Below are 19,698 nucleotides of genomic sequence, written 5' to 3'. Positions count from 1 at the left end.
CTAGCCCCACAAGTGAGGACACAAAAAGAGAACTTTGTCTTGACCTGGGACAGATTCCCTACGACACAGATTCCTAGGAGACGTGGCAGATCCAGCAGGCAGGGGTGGCACCAGGACAGGGGCAGGAGCTGGGCTGCAGCTGACTCTGAGATGTGGCCCTAGGTGGTCTCTTCCCCAGGCTGGTCCTTAGTGTCTTTAGACTCAGGGAGGTGCTTCCTCGGCACACCTTCCTCCGGGGAGTTTGAGGCACAGTAACAGGAAGGGTACCAAGTGCCTCGCATACCTTCCGGGCAGGTGGTTGGTGGGGCCCCGGGAGGGGCTGAGACTCAGCTCCTCGGCCACACTGCTCAGCCCTACCCTGCTCCCAGCCTGCATGCCCAGCTCTTAAAGTACCTGCTGATCCTTGAATGAGCCGTACCTCTCAAAAGGCCCTTCCCACACTTCTGTGCCTGGCTAATTCCTATTTGTCCTTGAATATTCAGTTTAACACAGTCGCTCCTCCAGGAAATTTTTCCTGACCCTGCCCCCAAGCTAGTTAAATGCCTCTCTGGGTTCCCAGACTCTCTGAGTTTCTCTCTACTTGTATATACTGTGTTGTATTTTACTTGTGATTCGTGAACATCTCCCACCAGACCAGGGGTTTCTTCAGCTTAGATGCACTGGGGATGGGGGAGTAGGAAGGATAGTCTCTGAGTGTATGCTTATATGCATTTTTCTAGAGAAAGTACTCATAACTTTCTTCAGGATCTCACAAAAGATCCATAACCCACAAGAGGTTAAGAATCAAAACACCACACTAGGAGCTGTCTGCAGGTAGATGCAGGTGCTACCCAGCTTTCTTTTCCCAGCACAGGCCTTGACACAGAGAAGACTCCCAGGGTGTTAAACACCAACATTTTTAGAAGTGATTAATTTGGAGCAAGATTTAGAGAAGCCAAAATTTAAGAAATAATGTCACTCTGTGTGAGAAGGTGTCCCTGAGCCGGTCCCCACAGCCTGAGGGACTGCCCGCCCACCCCACCCCCGCCCCGCTCCCTCTCCTGGGCATCACTCATATGTCCCAGAACTGATCACATTAAGAGCCACCCCTACACCTCCCCACCCCCAAACATCAGCATCACCTCCTGAAAAGTTCTATGTTTCTCTAGGCTAAGCGCAGTGCCTGACACAGAGAAGAGGATCAATCAGTGTTTGCGGCATAAGCCAATGAATGCATGCATGAATGACAGGATGGATGAAAAACTGCAAGTGAATTGGGCGAACATACTAAAAGAAACATCGCTTTACAAGGTGGAGGGCTGGGAACGTCATCCTCTCCAAGCCTCTCTGCAGTAGGGTCTCCTGATCCTTGAAGGGTGTGTGGATATTTCAGGGAGCGGAGGGGAGGGGGGTAGCTGAGAGGAGAAAGCGTGCCATCAGAAGGGTCCTATGAGGGGACCCTGAGCGAGGGGAATCTATGGTTTCTCCCCCAGAAAGTCAGAGGTCGGGACTGTGGAAAGAAGGATGCAGGTGACTAACACTGAGGGAGCACCTTTATCTGCAGTGTTCACACACGCAAAAAATATTCTCATCCGGTCCGTGAAGTAGGAGTTGATCCCCATCTTACCGATGATCCTACAGATCTTACAGAGGAGGCTCAGTGGGAGTAAATGACTCAGTTGGGGTCACACAGAAAGGGGATCATGGAGCTGAGATCCTAGTTCACTTTTCCACTGTGCAGCTTGGCGCCTCCTGCCAAGGTCAACGGCAAGCTCCTGCTGGGCCTGGACCCCACCGTACTCAGGGGGGAAGCAGCACTTCTGCGTACAGATGCCAAGGTTGTGACCTTGGCTCACTTCCCAAGCAGTGATCTCAGAGGAGGGGAGACCTTTCTAATTTATACCAAGGCCGTCTGCTGGCCAAGCCTCGCACCCAAGGGGAGGCATCCACCCAGTGCCAGAAGGGCTGCAGCTTCCTTCCCAGGGGAGGAAGCAGTAGGACTAGTTCTGCTGGGGCAGGTTACCTATGAACATGACCGAGGACTTCCAGAGGGAGGCCCTGGGACTCTTGGTGTACTCCAGGCTCTGGCTGAGGAACGTGAAGGCACTGTCTCGATGGGTGTCCACCTGGGACAAAGAGAAACCTGAGAGTGCTGGGCCCTCAGAGGGACTACCCATGCAGCCCTCCCAAAGTTAGGAACGGGGACCATGTCAGGCAGTCAGGTCCTGGCTCCTTGCCTCCTAAACATCTCTGCTACCCATTCTGGACTCTCCCAGAGGCCAGGCCTCAAGTTCTCTTAGCTGATTGCAACAGTCATTTCAACGGTCCTCCTGCCTTGGTTGTCTCTTCTTCCAATCCACCCACCTGCTACAGCCGGAAGGTAAGTTCTAAAATGCAAGTCCAGGGACTTCCCTGGTGGCACAGTGGTTAAGAATCCACCTGCTGATGCAGGGGACATGGGTTCAAGCCCTGGTCTGGGAAGATCCCACATGCCGCAGAGCAACTAAGCCCATGCACCACAACTACTGAGCCTGTGCTCTAGGGCCCTCGAGCCACAACTACTAAAGCCCGTGCGCCTAGAGCCCATGCTCTGCAGCAAGAGAAGCCACCACAAGAAGAAGAGAAGCCTGCCCACCACAATGAAGAGTAGCCCCCGCTCGCCGCAACTAGAGAAAGCCCGTACGCAGCAATGAAGACCCAACATGGCCAAAAATAAATTAAAAATAAATAGATAAATATATTTTAAAAAATAAAATAAATGCAAGTTCAGCCAGAGCTGAGAATGGACATGGCATGCGAGGGACATGACTAAGGAGACAGGTTTGACCAAGGTAAAAGATTCAAGTTACAGAGCAGTGGGGAATAAACTAGAGACTTAGGAGGGTCTTAAAAGTCCTTAAAATCCAGATAGGAATAGGGCTTCCTTATGCATTAGAAAATACAAAGCCAGCACTCATTCTTAATAGGGCAATGACAAAGCAATGTTTTGGGCAAAATAGTCTGACAGTGGTGTTCAGGTTGGGTGTGATCAAGTAGAAACTAGGGGGCAGGCAATCTGCTAAGAGACTGTTTAGGGAGATGAAGAGAAGTCTGATCTGATCACTCCTGTTGACAATGTGCATGTCAGGGAATAAACTCCTGGGCCTGGTGGGCAAATCAGTCTCAACTTCCATCACCACCTCCATGCACACCATGCTCCAGTCCCAGTCGTGGCCCAGCTCTCCCCAGATCTGTACCTGGTACAAGCCATTGCTCCTGACTGGAGTGCCTTTCCCTCTTTCCTTCCTGATGAGTTCCCTCTCATTCTTTGGCACTCAGCTCAGGAACCAGCTCCTCCCCAAAGCTTTCCACAAGCCTCAGGCAAAGCCGATCCCACCACTCTTGACGTTTCCATAGCATGTTGCACAGCCTTTGTCATGGCACCTATGACATTGGCCTATAATTATTTATACCTATCTCCCCCACTGAATCTGGTGTTCCCCCCAAAGAAGGGGCCAGCTCACTCAGCTCAGAGTCCTCAGTACCCTGGACAGAGCTTGGCATGGCACAGGTGCCCAGAAAGTGTTGGGTGAATGAATGACTAGGTTACGGACCCCTTCTTAAAGCTAAGGCTAGAGGTTGACCTTCATATGAGCAGAGCTGTTGATGCCTGGAGAGCAAAGAAGAGACTGAGAATCTGGAAGGGTTTAATGCAGAGGTCACAAGCTGGCAGCCCACAGGCCACAAGTGGCTGGCAGGGCAGCGGCCAGCACAGTGTTTTAAATAAGCTAAATTGATTGTTAATTAATGTCTTTAAAAAATCTAGATTTTCTTGTGAAACTGGAGGCCCTGGTGAGAGTGGGCTGCATGGTGAGCTGGAGCTCTCCACTCGTGCTTTCAACAGAGCCTGGGGGGACTTCCCCGGTGGTCCAGTGGGTAAGACTCTGCACTCCCAATGCAGGGGGCCTGGGTTCGATCCCTGGTTGGGGAACTAGATTCCGCATGCATGCCGCAACTAAGAGTTTGCATGCCGCAACTAAGAAGCCCGCATACCACAACTATGAGCCTCCATGCCACAACTAAAAGATCCTGCATACCACAGTGACGATTTCGCATGCCGCAACTAAGACCTGGCACAGTCTAAATAAATAAATATTTTTTTTAAAAAGGAAAAAAAATAAAACGAATGCTTAAAAAAAAAAAAAAAAAACAGAGCCTGGGCGCTCCAGGTTGTCACAGCCCTACCACCTCCACGTCACTTATAATCATAATCTGCGCAGTCACAGATCATGGTAAGTATTTGAATTAGCAACCCTGGTCAAACACTTCCTCCAGGCCTTTTTCCCTCCGTAAAATGAGGTAAAATATTAGGCACCGGATTGCAGAGGTTTTGAGCATTGTTGATAACAGTTATTGTTGCAAAGTAACAATCTGTTACTCTGTATATTTTTGTTAGGTTGGTGGGAGAATGGGGATGCTGTAGGCCCCAGCCAGATCTCCCTTAGGGTGTAAAGGATTTATTCCCCCAGGTACAGATTGCTTTGGTGGAAGAGAACTGCTGGCCCAAAGTCACGTCCCTTCCCAGGCTGGCTGGCATCCAATGACAAGGCAATCCACAACCTCAAGACCTTCTTCAAGGGACAGAACCAGAAACAGACAGACGGCTCGGTCTACGTGGAAACCTGACCCCTAGTTCCAATGTGAGGAATCTCAGCATAGTGTTGGCTATGACTTCTCCTGAAACTACACTGCAGCTTGACTCCTCCCTCAGCCACTCCTGCTCGCTGCCCTTTCCTTCCACAGGGACTGATCCCAAGGGTGCACCCTAATAAACCTCCTGCATGCCAGTCTCTGCCTCAGAGTCTGCATCCTGGGGGACACGGCCCATAACAACAGGGAAGGTAGATGGGACTAGATGGCAGAGCTTCCCAGATTGTATGTGGAGGAACCAGGCTGCATCCTGCAGTGCAGCATTTCACTGTATATGTGGCTCTCTCCTACTGCAGGATGTTCTCAGGTGTTATGTCGAAAGGGAGTTCTGTGGTTAAATAACTTAGGGAAACCATGAATTAACCATGAAACATTTCCTCAGCACAGAACATCTCAGAGCTTTAATGTACCGATGGCACTGCAAATCTCCAAGAGGAAATGACGATGCAGTATTTCCCAAACTTATTTGTCTTGGAACTTCTTTTCTCCCCTGTGGGGCATATCTCGTAGGACTGGTGTTGCAAAGAATACACACTGGGAATTACTGTTGTAGAAAAGGAAGCCAATGGAGCCCTTCAAGCAGGGATATAATATAGACAGACTGTGTTTTAAGCAGACCATTTTGGTGGCCTGAATGGGGAGTGGACTGGAGGGAATGAGATTCAAGGCTTGGGGACCCACTGGATGGCTGGACCAATGGCCCTGCTGAGAGACATCCATGACCTGAACTAAGGGTAATGATAGTGGGGAGGGGGAGGGAAAGACAGATTCAGAGGTATTAAGGATATTTAAGATTGATCAAAGGTGAAGGTGAGGGAGAGGAATAAGCCTCAATTAGTTTTAGGTTTCAGCTTTTGGGGATCTAAAGGGACAGAGCAGAACTGACGTGGGATGGGCATAAGTTCAGAAGAGATGCTGAGCTTAAGGTGTGTGTGGTTCATTGGGGGAGATGTCGGTAAACCATGGAGAGGGAACACCAGAAGTGGAGAGAGGAGTGAGAGACAAAGATGAACTTCCAGGAGCCAACGACTTGTAGGTGGTAATAGAATTGTCAGTAAGGATGCTCATGTAAAAAGAAAAGAGGCAAGGAAAGAAACTGCCACCTCCAACATACTCATAAGGACCCACTGTAGTCTTGGAAGCACTCACAAGGTACTTGCAAATTTTGGCCACCATCTCCTGCTGGTTGTCCCAGGGCTTCCGACTGTAAGCTCTTTCTGGCAATTCCCAAACCATGAAGCAAGAACAGCGGAACAGGGTCTTCACACATTTCTGGGGGCCAACAGGAAGAGAACACCAGAGCAGTGGAATTCCAGAATAGCCAGAACGTGTTCCAAAAAACCAAACTGTATGAAACTGGATTTTGGAAAAGCAATTCCTATTTGAAACATACAAGTGAAGTTGGCTGTTTTGAAGAGAAATACTGACATGGGTACCTTTGGTAAACAGACTCGGCCAGACATAAATAAACTGTCCAGTGATGGATCATCTGTGATTCTAGGTTGGGTTCTGTAAAGAGGGGTGCAACCTCAGGGCCGTGCACACTCACCTGGCTCACCTTGGCATTGCCCTCTTGCACGGTCAGCAGCAGGGGCACCAAGGTGCTGATCAGCTGCTCCTCCATGGCCGGGGTGCGGGGCGACCGCAGCTTCTGGACCACCTTGCCGTACAGGTTGATGTAGGCGGAGCGCACGTCCTCTCGTGACTGGGGCAGATCCAGAGGCTCAGGCATGCTCCGTCTTCCAGGAGGCTGCCTGGGCCTCTGTGCCCCACATGGAGGAACACGGCTTTCCTTCCACTCATTCTGAGGGCCCCTCCAGGCGCAAGTCACACAGAGACGGAACACAGTGAAGGCCACCTGGTGGGCCGATCTGGGGCTGGCGTCTCCCTCAGCAAAGCCTAGGTCTGGAGCTCTGCCCACTCTTCCCAGCCAAGGTCCCCACTAGCCTAAAATGTGCCTTCCTGCCAAGTGGGAAAATGCCCCCCTCTTCTGCGACCAATCAAAAAACAGTGACCCCTCTAGGTGGACCAATCACAGTGAGGCAAGTCTCTGGGGAAACTTGATGACGCAAAAAGACCTCCCTCTGTGAGAACTAATTAGAAAAGGAACATTCTCTGTGCAAACCAGTTACAAAGAGATGAGGACCAGTTGGGGCTAGTGCCCCTTCCCCTGGGCTGACTCGGCCTCGCCCAGGTCCCAACAGGCTGTGGGAGCGACTGCAACTCCCAGAGCAGTAAAGAACTGCCCTCCGGGTGCCACCACACCCCACCCTCCCACCCCCATGGAATTCCTTACATCAGTGAAGTGTGGAAGCAGGATCTGCAGCATCTCCACATAGACCGAGCTGTCCATCAGCTGCCGGTCCTGCCCTTTGAAAATGATCTTGATGCTGTGGACCGCCTCCACCACCAGCAGCCCATCCACACTCTTCAGACCCTTCACCATGGAGGGCAGGAGGGCCTGCACCTTGGTGGTCTGTGGAGAAGGAGCACTTGGGATGGGGACTCCTATCTGTGCTAACAGGTGGAAGACCCATCCTCTGATTCACTGAGATGAACTTGGTCAAGCAAGTCCCACCTCCAGCCCTTTGCTTATGTTGTCCCACCTGCCTGGCATGCCCTCACTCAAGCTCCTGCTGTCCCCAAAGCCCTCTTTGGCCTCACTGACTCCTTCCTAGCCTGGATACCTGAGGCCCTTTGTTGTCTCCTTGGCACTATATAGATGATACCATGAGTTGTAAGTTAGCTTTCTGAGTCTATATCCTGTCCCTTTGTCCCTCTAAATCCTAAGCTGCAACAACAGTGCCTGGTAGAGAAAAACACAGCACTTTTAAAAATGCTAATGATATATCAACAATCTGGGACTCAGTTTCCTAATCTGTAAAATAGGAATAATTCCTGCCATCCCCAGCCCCTCCTATACACACTGCCTTTAGGGTCATTGTGAAAAATCTGAATTTAGAAACTATTTTCTAAAGAAAAAAATATAGAGGGAATTATTAAGTGATACCCATTTTACAGATGGGATAACTGAGGCAGAGACAGAAATGAGCTCTGATTCCAGCCACCAGCATTGGAGAGTCAAGGATGGCCAAGCTCCATCCTTCCTCCTGTCAGGGGCCTGGCTGGGTGGGCTCTCCCCTACCCTCCACTTACCTTCTCAGTCCTTCAGGCCAGGATGACCAGGCCTCGGATGGACAGCACCTTCATGATGGGGTCCCGGTGGTTCAGGCCTTCTGCCATCTGCCCCAGAGAGTATTCCTCAGGGATGCGTCGCCCCTCCTCCATCTGGAGGAGCTGAGGAAGTAAGGGTAATTACTCCCTGGCCCAAGGGGTACCTCAGGCCCTGTTTGCCTCTGGGGCCTCATTCACACCTGCCTACCCTCTAGCCCACATTCTTACTACCGGCCAGCTTCTAACCAAGCTGCCCATCATTCACAGAATGACCCAGGCTGTTTTGTCCCCTCTGTGCAGGCAGGATGCCCTTCTGCCGGGGCTCTCACCTCCACTCTAGCCCCAGCTCACTGTGCACAGCTCCATCCAAAACTCAGCCCCCCTGAAGGCATGTTTGACAGTGTCCCCAGGCCTCACCAAGGCTGACTGCTCCCTTCTCTGGGGCCCTGGTAGCCCTGAACATGGAAACCTTAGTTCCCCCATGTGCTTATGCATCTGCCTCCCGTATCCTATCCCACTGGCGGCTTCCTTGAGGACACAAACTGAGCCTTTCTCCTTGGGCGCCTGTTACCTGATACAAGCTCTGGGGTGAAGTGTGTGCTCACAGAACACTTGTTGCCTGAGTTCACATCCAACAAGAAATGATTCCTTTCCTCCTTAGAGTTGCCCTCCAGGACTTCCCTGGTGGTCCAGCGGTAAAGAATCCGCCTTACAATGCAGGGGACGTGGGTTCAATCCCTGGTCAGGGAACTACGATCCCACATGCCATGGGGCAACTAAGCCCGTGCGCCACAACTACTGAGCTTGTACACCTCAACTAGAGAGCCCGTGTGCCACAAACTACAGAGCCCACGCACCCTGGAGCCTACTCACCACAAAAGAACTGCCCTCCTCCAGTGCCCCCCATTGTCCCAGCCCCAAACCAGGCATCACTCTCATCTCCTTCCTCTCCCTTGCCCCCCACCTCCAGCACCCAACCGGTCTTCAGTTCCTGCCTAGTCATCCTCATAAGCACTTCTCCCATCTGTTCCCTTGTCCTCCATCCACTGTGACTATTGAGACCCTGTGTCTGTGATGAGAAGAGAGAGCTGGAGAGAGTGGGCAAGACAGTTGATGGGGTGGGGAGTGGGGGAGGCAGGAAAAGTGGGGCTCCACCTACCACCCGCCCTCCACCCATCATACAACACTGCTGCTCTGCACCAGTGTGCCGGCACTGTTCTAAGTGCTTTATGTGAACTCACCTAATCCTCATCAAAACCCTAGGAGAGGTCAGAATGGCCATCATCACAAAATCTACAAACAATAAATGCTGGAGAGGGTGTGGAGAAAAGGGAACCCTCTTGTACTGTTGGTGGGAATGTAAATTGATACAGCCACTATGGAGAAGCTGGGACGAAGTGAGAGAGTGGCATGGACATATATACACTACCAAATGTAAAATAGATAGCTAGTGGGAAGCAGCCGCATGGCACAGGGAGAGCGCTCGGTGCTTTGTGACCACCTAGAGGGGTGGGATAGGGAGGGTGGGAGGGAGGCGCAAAAGGGAGGGGATATGGGGATATACATGTATGTATAGCTGATTCACTTGGTTATGCAGCAGAAACTAACACACCATTGTAAAGCAATTATACTCCAATAAAGATGTTAAAAAAATAAAGATAGTATTGGATTATAACTCAAAGAATCAAGTAAATATCCACGAGTCTGCTATAAAAAAATGACCAAATAAATATGTGAAAGTAGAAGGAACAACTCTTACAGAAGAATTCCAACTAATAATTGTAGGCTGAATGAAGGAAATAGAAAAATCACCATTTGAAAACCACAGGAATAATAGCTCCAGGCAGGATCCATTGATGAATGCTAAAATTAGGGGGTAAAAGTTTAAGCTGCCTAGTTTCAAATTATCTCTCCACATATATTTCTTAACTACAAAAGGATATGTGTTACCCTCACAGTCCGAACCACCTTCACCAACTGATGAAAGTTAACATCATCAATAATGAGAAGTTAAAACAGAGGTCATGGGGCCCCTGACATGATGCCCTGAGAGGTCACATCACCTATACAGGTTCTCCTCCTAAATGCATAACCTCAGTCTAATCATGGGAACACATGAGACAAAGCCAAATGGAAGGATGTTCTACAAAATACCTAGAGTTCGTCTTTCAATGTGCCAAGGCCATGACAGACGAGATTAGAGGAGATGAAGGAGGTCCCATTAAGTCAAGTAATGTGCAAGGTGGGATCCGGAATGGATCCTGGAACAGAGAAAGGACATCAGTGGAAAACCGTGAAATCTGAGCAGTCTGCAGTTTATAGTATTGTACCCATGTCTTAGTTTCAATTATTGTACTATTTTTATGTAAGTTGTTATCATTGGGGGTAGCTGGGTGTGGGATATACAGGAACTTTCTTATTATTTTTACAGCTCCTCTGTTACATCTAAAATTATTTCAGAATAAGAGTGAAACAATAAAAGATTTAAAATTTTTGCTTAAAAAAATAAAACCTATGAGATGGGCAATTCATTATCCCTGTATTATAAGAAAGCAAGGCACAGACAGGTTCAGCAACTTGCCGAAGGTCACAGCTCCCTTGAGGACTTCACCCACCATTGGAAGAAGTAAGCACACACACAGTCACAGCATGGGGGGCTGGGGGAGCCGGGGAGGGACATCTGAGCGACATCAAAGCACCACTGTGAACATGGTGGGCCTGGCTCTGGCCAGGAGTGGGCCACCTCTTCTGGGGAGCAGGAGAAGGACTGAAGCTGGGTGAGGACCCCTGCCCCAGGGAGGGAGGGCCAATGCTCAGGGCTCCAGGAATGGAAGGATGTTGGGAATGCTGGGAAAGGTTAAGCCTACTGTCCCTGACCTTGTGGGCACGGGAGGTCCAACCTCCACCCCCTCCCCCAAGAGCCCCTGTGGCAGCCACTAACAGACAGAGAGAGGACCGCCTCTCCCACGAGGCTGACCAGGATAGAGGAGCCAGGCGGGCAGACCTGGTCTAAATCTCTCTGGACAACTTGAGCTCTGTGACCTTGAAAACTGCCTCCTACCTCGCCGACACATGAGCTTCACAATTCCTGGTTTTCAGGGCTGCTGTGCTGATGAGTGGGGTAGCAGATAAAAGAGGTCAGCGTGGTGTTTGGCATGTGGCAGCCCCTCAAGAAATGGCACTTTCCCTTTCCTCACCAGGGTCATGGGGGAAATTAGAAGTAGACCCCATCAGAGCTGAGGCTGTAACCCCGACTCCTGGCTCCAAGACACACGCTTGTCCTCTTGGAGGTGACATATTCTGCTGGTGCCTGCAGAGCCAGGCAAAGTGTTCACTTGGGTGCTCACTCATCCATCCTATCCCCACTTCTTGGGGGCCCTCTTGGGGCTGGGTTTAGGATGCAACATGAACACAGTGTAGTTCCTACTCCCAAAACTCACATTCCACTGGCGAGGCAGAAAGGTACAAGAAGTGCTGGGATCGCCATGCCGCCCTCTATCCACCTGGCAATCTTTACTCGAGGCCCAGCTCAAATGGCACCTCTTCCAGGAAGCCTTCCTTAACCTTCCACTCTCTGAGCAGACAGTGAGCCTCTGAGCCCCACTGTACAGACCCTGGTGATAGCCCAGACCCACTGTGTGGCAGCCAGCAGGTCACAAGAGGAAGATGGGATGGCGGTTAAGAGAGTGGGTTTTCCAAATGTCCATTGACCAGTGAATGGAGAAACAACATGTGGTATGTACACACAACGGAATATTATTCAGACTTAAAAAAGAATGAAATTCTGACCTGCGTTACAACATGGATGAGCCTTGAAGACATTCTATTAAGTGAAATCAGCAAGACATGAAAGGACAAATATTGATGAATCCACTTATATGAAACCTAGAATAGGCAAATTCATAGAGACAGAAAGTCGAATGGTGGTTACAGGGGCTGAGGAAACGAGGGAGGGAGAGTTAGTGTTTAATGGGTACAGAGTTTCAGTTTGGGAAGGAAAATGAAAAACTTCTGAAGATGGATGGTGGTGATGGTTGCACAAAAGTGTGAATGCACTTAATGCCACTGAACTGAGCTGTACACTTAAAAATGGTTAAAATGGTAAGTTTCATGAAATATATATTTTTTACCACATACACAACCACAAGCGCACACACACAAAATGAAAGAGAGTGTACTTTAGAGCCCAGGTGTCTGGTTCGAATCTTGGATCAGCCACTTAACGAGCTGTGTGGCCTTGGGAAAGTGACTTAAATCTGCGCCTTGGTTTCCTCCTCTAAACTAGGGGATGGAATAGTATATGCATCATAGGATTATTGTGAGGATTAAATGGATCGATATGTGTAAAGCTCTTAGAATACGCCTAGAAGGTAGTAAGTGCTCAATAAACGTTGGCTATTGTTATTGGCAAGTCTTCCCTTCTGGGGTCAACCCTACTAACCTTCTCCTGACTCCTCTCTCCCCAGTACCCACTCCAGTACCCCCATACACTCACTCAGCTTAGTTGTCACTTCCTCCAGGAAGGCCTTCCTGATGTTCCCCCACCCAACACATCAAGACTTTTGTTCTCCCACCACAGCCTGAATTGCCCCCATCATAGCACAAGTCACTCTATAGTACCCTGTGTTATAACTGGGATGTACTCTGTCTCCCCTCCCAAACCAAGAACTCCTTGAGAGCAAGGCAGAGTCAAATTCATATTTGTGGCTCCAATCTGGTACCTGGCACACAGAGGTGCCCAGCAAACGTTGGTGGTTGGTTGCCTGGGGCAAGGGGGAGTCTGGGAAGAATGGAATGGGGTGGAGGGGGTAGAAAGAAGAGGAGAGATGGGAGGGAGGAGGGAGAGAGAGCTACGAAGCCTTTGTACTCAAGAGAAATCATGTTCAGGAAAGACTCTAAAGTGTTAAGTACTTATTGCACAGGAGAAATGACCAGCAATGGGAACTGAGGCCTATGCTCAGGGGAAGGTCCGGGGGGACCCCTGCCCCAAGCCCAATGCCCAGTCTCTACCTCCACGAAGAAGGCAGTGGCGGTGATCTTGTGCTTCTTGTCGCCTCGCTCCAAGAGCGGGATGAGCAGATAGAGGATGCGGCACAGCTCCTGGCAGGAGTAGTGCACCATGGCCCTGGGAGTGGGGGTGGGGGAACAGTGCCCTTAGGCTCTCCAGCTCCAGGGGCATGTGCTGGGTGGGGGCCTAGCCCCAAAACTCAAAACTCTGGGTAAGCCCAAGTCACCTGGGTTCCTGCATCCCCAGGGTTTCCCACCTGGACAGGATCTCAGAGACCATTTGGTCTAACTGCTTCATTTTACAGATGGGAAAACTGAGGCCCAGAGTGGGAAAGTGACTTGCCTGAGAGCACAGAGCAAATCAGTAAGAAAGACAGGCTTAAGACCCCTGAGTGCACAGGACCACTCCAGCAGGAAAAGACAGGAAGGAAAGGGTGTGAGGACCCACTCACTAGGCACCAGGCAGCAGCCAGACACTTTCAAGTAGTTATTGCATTTGATCCTCACCATTACCCTTTGAGGGAGGTTACTGTTGTTAACCTACTTCATAGATGAGGAAACACAGGCTTTGAGTGTGAAGTGCTCAAGGTCATAGAGCTGGAAAATGGAAGAGCTGGAGCCCCAACCCAGGGCTCCCCACTCCAGCTGCCTCGTTCATTCTACTAAGCCAGTGGTTTTCAAAGCGCGGCCCCTGGGCTTCCCTGGTGGCACAGTGGTTGAGAGTCCGCCTGCCGACACAGGGGACACGGGTTCGTGCCCCAGTCTGGGAGCATCCCACATGCTGCGGAGCGGCAGCTGGGCCCGTGAGCCATGGCCGCTGAGCCTGCGCGTCCGGAGCCTGCTGTGCTCCGCAACGGGAGAGGCCACAACAGATACCGCAAGGTGCGGCCCCTGGACTAGCAGTATCAGCATCACCTGGGAATTTGTTAGAAATGCACATCCTCAGGCTCCCATCCCAGGCTAACTGAATCAGAAACTTTAGAGGTGGGGCCCAGCAATCAGTGTTTTAACGAGTCCCATAGATGATTCTGATGCACCCTCAAGTCTGCACTATGCTTCATTAATCAATGAGTCCAGGAAAGTGTGTCAGCCAAGAGTAGAGTCTGGAGTAAGACAGCCTGGGTTCAAATTCTGGCCCTACCACTAGCTGTGTGACTTTGGGCAAGTCACTTAACTTCTCTGGGTCTCAGGTTCCTCATGGGTAACACTGGGAAAATAATAGTGCTATTTCATCGGTCATGGTGAGGGTTAAATGGAATAGTCCATGAACGTACGGCTGTTTGCATGGTGCCTAGAGCATAGTAAGTGCTCAATAAATGCGGTTGTATCTTGAGACCCCTGGGGAGAGCACCATCCTGGACACTCAGAGTGCAGGGCTAAGAAGCAGACTCTTCCTGCAGGAGCCACATTAGTGAAACCAAGGTGCCGCCCCACCCTTCTCCTGACCCAATGGGAAGCATGTGTGGTTGGGGGGAAAAGCCCTGATCTGGGTCAGCAGGTCATTTCCAAGCCTTGCCACTTCCTGGTTGTGTAACCTTTGGTATATAACTGTCCCTCTCTGAACCTTGGCATCCTCCCCTGCAAAATGTGCATTAATAATCCCTGCCCCCCAAAAAAAGAAAATCCCTGCCCCACCGGTCAGCAATCACGATAATAAAAGCTAACCTGTGTTGGATTCTTACTATATGCCAGGGGCTGTTCAAAGTTCTTTAATCCTCACCTTAAATCTTGGAGGTGGGCCCTGTTATTATTTCCATACTACTGATGGGAAAACTGAGACACAGAGAAGGAAACGAACTTGCCCTGGGTCACACAGCTGGGAAGTGGTAAGCTGAGATTCAGGCGCAGGTAGACCTGCTCCAAGGCCACACTATAAACTGCTCAGCTAGACCATAATTTCTGTATTAGCGTGGGAACTAAATTCATAATGTGGTGAGAAATGTGCTTTATAAATAACCTAAGTGTTCTGCAATGCCAGGTACTGCTGTAACGACAGTCTGTAGAGTGTGTGCTATCTTTCACATCTGAATTGTCTACCCACTGAGGTAGATGATACTCTGCCAGTCTCAGAGGAGAGACGATGGAGTGAGGGAAGGGTCTTGCCCAGAGAGAGATGCAAACCCAGGTCTTTCCAAAGACCCTGAGGTCTCTCCCCTCCCTCCAACCCCTGCCCTGGGGGTCGCTGACCTCACCTGGCCAGCAGGAACACTCCACGGTGGTGGTTCTCCGCCTGCCCCATGAGCTCCCAGCCGCCCTGGCCCTCCAGAAAGGTAGCCTCGTATGAGCAGCCCATCTTCAGCAGAAGGATTTTCACCACTTTGACCACCCAGCTGCCAAGACAAGGGGGCTAAGACCTCATGTCACCCTGCCCCCAACAGGCCAGACCTCCCTCCACCCAAGTCTCTCCCACCATCAGTTCCATCTGCCAGACAAATTTCTCTCCGCAGCCTCAGCTCATGGTATCGTCCTGTGACGAGATCCTATCTTGTCCTTACAACACACCTGTCAGGGTAGGAACTGCTTACCCCATTTCATTGGCAAGGAACCAAGTTGCCAGGAGGTTAAATTGGTTTAACCCAAAGTGCAAAGCACTGTTATAGGCCAGGACTCAAACCCAAGGTGTCCTGACTTCAAGCCCAGCTACACAACTGCTTGCCCTCTATCCCTTAAAGTGTACTTTTCTGAGCATAACACGCAATAGAAACCAAAAAGGAAAAGACTGAGGAACTGGACTACATAAAAATTTTAAAGTTCTGAATAGCAAAAGACCATCAAATTGTTGCAGGTTAAGTGATAAACTGGAATACAAATGACAAAGAGTCAATGTCCTTAATATATAAAGAGCTCTTACAAACTAATAAGAAAAATTCCCAACAGTCCTATATAAAATTAGGCAAAGAACAAGAACAGGTTGCTGACAGAAAAGGAAACAGAAATGGCATCTAAACCTCAACCACATTCATAATAAGAGAAATACAAACTAAAATTACAGCAAAATACCATTTTTTTCAACTTTCAGACTGGCAAAGATGAGAATGTGCTGGCAAAGCTGTGGGGAAATAAATAGTGTCATATACTACTGGTGGTGGTGTCCTCTATGGGAGGCAATCTGGCAAACTGGGTGCTTTAGGAGGGCCTTCATTTTCCCTTCACTCACTGGTCAAGGACTTTTTCTACCACATATTCCTATTCCACCATAATATTTAAATACAGAAACCTTCTGATGCACCCATTCTACTTTCAGGAATTCATCCTACATATACAATCACATGTAAGTATAAAGACATATAAACAGCCTCACTTATGGCAGCATTGTTTCTAATTGCAAAATGCTGTGAAGCACCTAAATCAAGAGGATCCTGGTTAAGTAAATGATGGTATATTGGAATCTACACAGAGGGATATTATGCGGCTGTTAAAAATAATGAGGCAGCTCTATATGTAATGATCTCAGAGATATGGTATACAATAAAAGCAAAAATATATAACTGTGTAAGGTCCACTACCATTGGTATAAAAGTAGAGAATGAAAACACGTGGGCTTAGCCCTACATCAACCCCCTCTGAAGGGCAAGAAAGAACCTGGTTCTTAGGGCAGATGACTGGGGTAAAGAGAGGAACAGAGACTCCCTTTTAATGCCTTTTGAGATTTTTACCCATGTGCCTATATTACCTGTTCCAATTAATAAATAAAAATCAAATGGTTCGGCCTTGGGTACAAATCTAATACAAATAACTAGGAAGGGAGGAGGAAAACCGAAATGGCGAGCTCCTTGGGTGAAGCTGATTCTTCCCTGCGGTCCAGCACTAAGCAGAGGACATACCCTGCAGATGTTCATAAACAGTTAATGCAGGGGACACGGGATCGAGCCCTGGTCCGGGAAGATCCCACATGCCGCGGAGCAACTAAGCCCGTGGGCCACAACTACTGAGCCTGCACTCTAGAGCCCGCAAGCCACGACTGCTGAAGCCCATGCACCTACAGCCCGTGCACCACAGCAAGAGAAGCCACCGCAATGAGAAGCCCGCGCACCACAACAAAGAGCAGCCCCCGGTCACCACAACTAGAGAAAGCCCGCACACAGCAACAAAGACCCAATGCAGCCAAAAATAAATAATAAATTAAAAAAGAAAAAAAAGTGCACGTCTGTTTTCTCTTCTAGTCCCAAAGCTAATTTCTACTGATCAATTGCCCTAAAGACTTTCGGAAGGGCCCTTGCTGGTGGCCCTCCCCCTGCCAGGGACGGTAGGAACATACCATACGGGCACGAAACCAGAGGGCTGTCCGTCTTTCTTGGCGTCCTTGCGGAAAACCACGCGGCCAGGCAGGTTGAGGCCGATGTGGTAATGGACCTGAATGAGCAGGGCCAGGAGAAGCTGGGGGTAGCTGCGCCTCACGCGGCCCATGCAGCTGTTGACGGACAGGAGCTCACAGAGGCTGCTGGCTGCCTGGTGGGGCCGGGGGCGGGATCTGTTAGATGTCCCAGCACTCCTGGCAGGGCCTGGACTGCTCCTCTAGGAGGCTGGCCCTGGATCTTTGCTCTTCTCTGGCCCAACTTGGGCAAGCCTAGATTCCCCTGCAACTACCACACCCCGACTCCTGGTTCTCTGGGTGAGCCCTGCCCCAGAACAATCACAGCGACACTTTGCCTTTGACACACCCCTGGAAGAATCATGGTGGAAGGATCTCTTCCCACATTTGTGAGGTAGAGTCTTCATCCCACTGTGCAGGGGAGGAGACAAGCTCAGAGGGGTGAAGAGACTTGCCCAATGTCACCCAGCCTCCCAGGGGCAGAGCTGGGACTTGAAGCCAGGTTTTCAGATTATGTGCTGTAGTGAACCCTGCCTCTCTCTGGTTCATAACACAGGCACACAGATGGTGAGGGGGACACCAGTTGCCTCCTCGTTGAGGACTGTTAAACTAGGCTGCCCTCACTTCCTCCTCTGAATGACATGAGAATACACCAGCACACAGTGATCAGAGGAGGGGTGCATGAATGCCCAAACCAGGGAAGGAATGGGTGCTGGTGCCCTAGTCATAGAACTCAGTGCTGGGGGAGAGAGGTGGGGAGAGATCCAGTGGTAAAGCACGGGATTCCGGGGCAGGAGATCTGAGTCCTGGCACCACCACTCACTAGCTGTGTGACCTTACATGAGACATGGAATGTCTCTGAGCATCAGTATCTTCCTCTGTAAAGGGATAATACTACTCGCTCCTCTTTATTTGCTTCCCTCCACCAGCTTGTCTTGCTCTCTACTGAATCCCCAGAACTTATGAGTATGCCTGGCACATAGTAGGTGCTCAATATCTGTTGAATAAATTGATCAATCCAACAAAAAAATTTTGAGTCTACTGTGTGCCAGGTGTATGTTGGACTTTGGGGATATCAGGCTCAGGCACTGAATTCGTGCATCTCACTGATTACCCAAATGCCCCCCCCCACACACACACAGTATTGTTAAATCACAGCTGGGGTAAACTCTCCCAAGATAAAGTATGTGAAGCAAAGTATAATATGCACCAATTTGATCTGGTCAGAGAAATCAGGGAGGGCTTCCCTGAGGAGGTGATAAGAGCTAAGGGTTGAGCAGAAGTTAACTTGGTGGATAGCAGTCTAGGCAGAGGAGACAGCATGTGCAAAGGCCCTGTGACAGAAGATAGCAGTGTTTAAGAAGATCTGACAGGGAACTTCCCTGGTGGCACAGTGAATAAGACTCCACGCTTCCAATGCAGGGGGCCCAGCTTCCATCCCTGGTCAGGGAACTAGATCCCACATGTATGCCACACTAAGATGCCCGCCTGCTGCAGCTAAGACCCGGTGTAACCAAATAAATAAATATTTTTAAAAAAAAGAAGAAGAAGAAGATCTGACAAAGAACAACGAATTTGGACCCATGCAAGCAAGAGGATCATGGTGAGGGGTGAGGGCACGAGGCCGGTGAGGGGTGCAGGGCCTTGTAGCACACAGGTAGGAGCACTGTGTTACTCTCAAGGGCAATGGGAAGCCATTGAGAGGGTTGAGAAGAGCAGATGTGCATTTCTCAAAGATTTTTTAAGCTGTGGTGCAGACTGGAGGGGCTGGAGTGGAAGCAAGGAGATGAGTGGGGGTATTATCCAGCTGGCTAGGACCAGGGGGTTGGTGACAGAGGCAGAGAGAAATCTGTCTCTCCACCCAGCCCCGTTCCTGCAGTCAGAGCCCTTTCCCTCCGTGTTCCCAGGGCCGACCTCTGAGACTGGCAGCAGAAGCACTTAAAAATTTCATGTTGCTAAACGAGTGAACGAGTTACCTGGTTTAATTTTCCCAACTGCCATATGAGTTGGATATTATTATTTCCATTTACAGATGCAGAGAGTGAGCCTCAGGGAGGTGAAGTGACTTGCTCAGGTTACAAAACCTGAGCAAAGCCAGCCCTCAGACTAAGTCCCAGGTCATTCTGTGTCCACTATTCCAGGCTGCTGCTGCCGTCACTGTAAGTAACAGTACTATTGTCGTCCAGTGGATCACAAACAAGAGCCCAGAGACAGACTTGCTCAAGGCCACACAGTTAGTTCCTGGAAGAGCAGGGAACTAGAAGATGGGTGTGCAGAACTCAGGGGGAGGGGAGGAGGGAGGATGGGATGGGGCAGTGATGGAGCGGGCTGGGGTGTCCTCACCGCTAGGGGCACGATGGAGGCCCAGCCCTTCTTGGTGACAGGCTTTTCCTTCAGGCTGGTTGGGAGCAGATCCAGGAGATCTCGGACGTCACAGCTGGGCTTGCGCAGTATCAGCTGCCTCCACATCTCTGCTCCATTGCTGGGGGATCAAGGGTGGGGATGGTTAGTGGGGACCAGGGCAGTGGGGCACACCC

General features: G+C 50.1%; 1 protein-coding gene across 1 annotated transcript in view; it reads right to left on the bottom strand.

Moving 5' to 3' along the window:
• Positions 1-19,698, bottom strand: part of MROH7 (maestro heat like repeat family member 7) — a gene marked incomplete at both ends in the record, with an annotated part of 44,087 nt that overhangs the window by 949 nt on the left and 23,440 nt on the right. Inside the window, 10 exon segments of the mRNA XM_082614353.1 lie at positions 2,003-2,105; positions 5,818-5,940; positions 6,218-6,373; positions 6,965-7,144; positions 7,825-7,836; positions 7,840-7,965; positions 12,853-12,967; positions 15,042-15,179; positions 17,108-17,298; positions 19,505-19,643. Of these exon segments, the coding sequence (XP_082470479.1) occupies positions 2,003-2,105; positions 5,818-5,940; positions 6,218-6,373; positions 6,965-7,144; positions 7,825-7,836; positions 7,840-7,965; positions 12,853-12,967; positions 15,042-15,179; positions 17,108-17,298; positions 19,505-19,643 (1,283 nt within the window).

This window comes from Mesoplodon mirus, assembly GCF_964341445.2.
Source record: "Mesoplodon mirus genome assembly, chromosome: 3".
Lineage (NCBI taxonomy): Eukaryota > Metazoa > Chordata > Mammalia > Artiodactyla > Ziphiidae > Mesoplodon > Mesoplodon mirus.
Note: the sequence above shows the minus strand (reverse complement) of the source record. Positions and strands in the feature narration are given on the sequence as shown.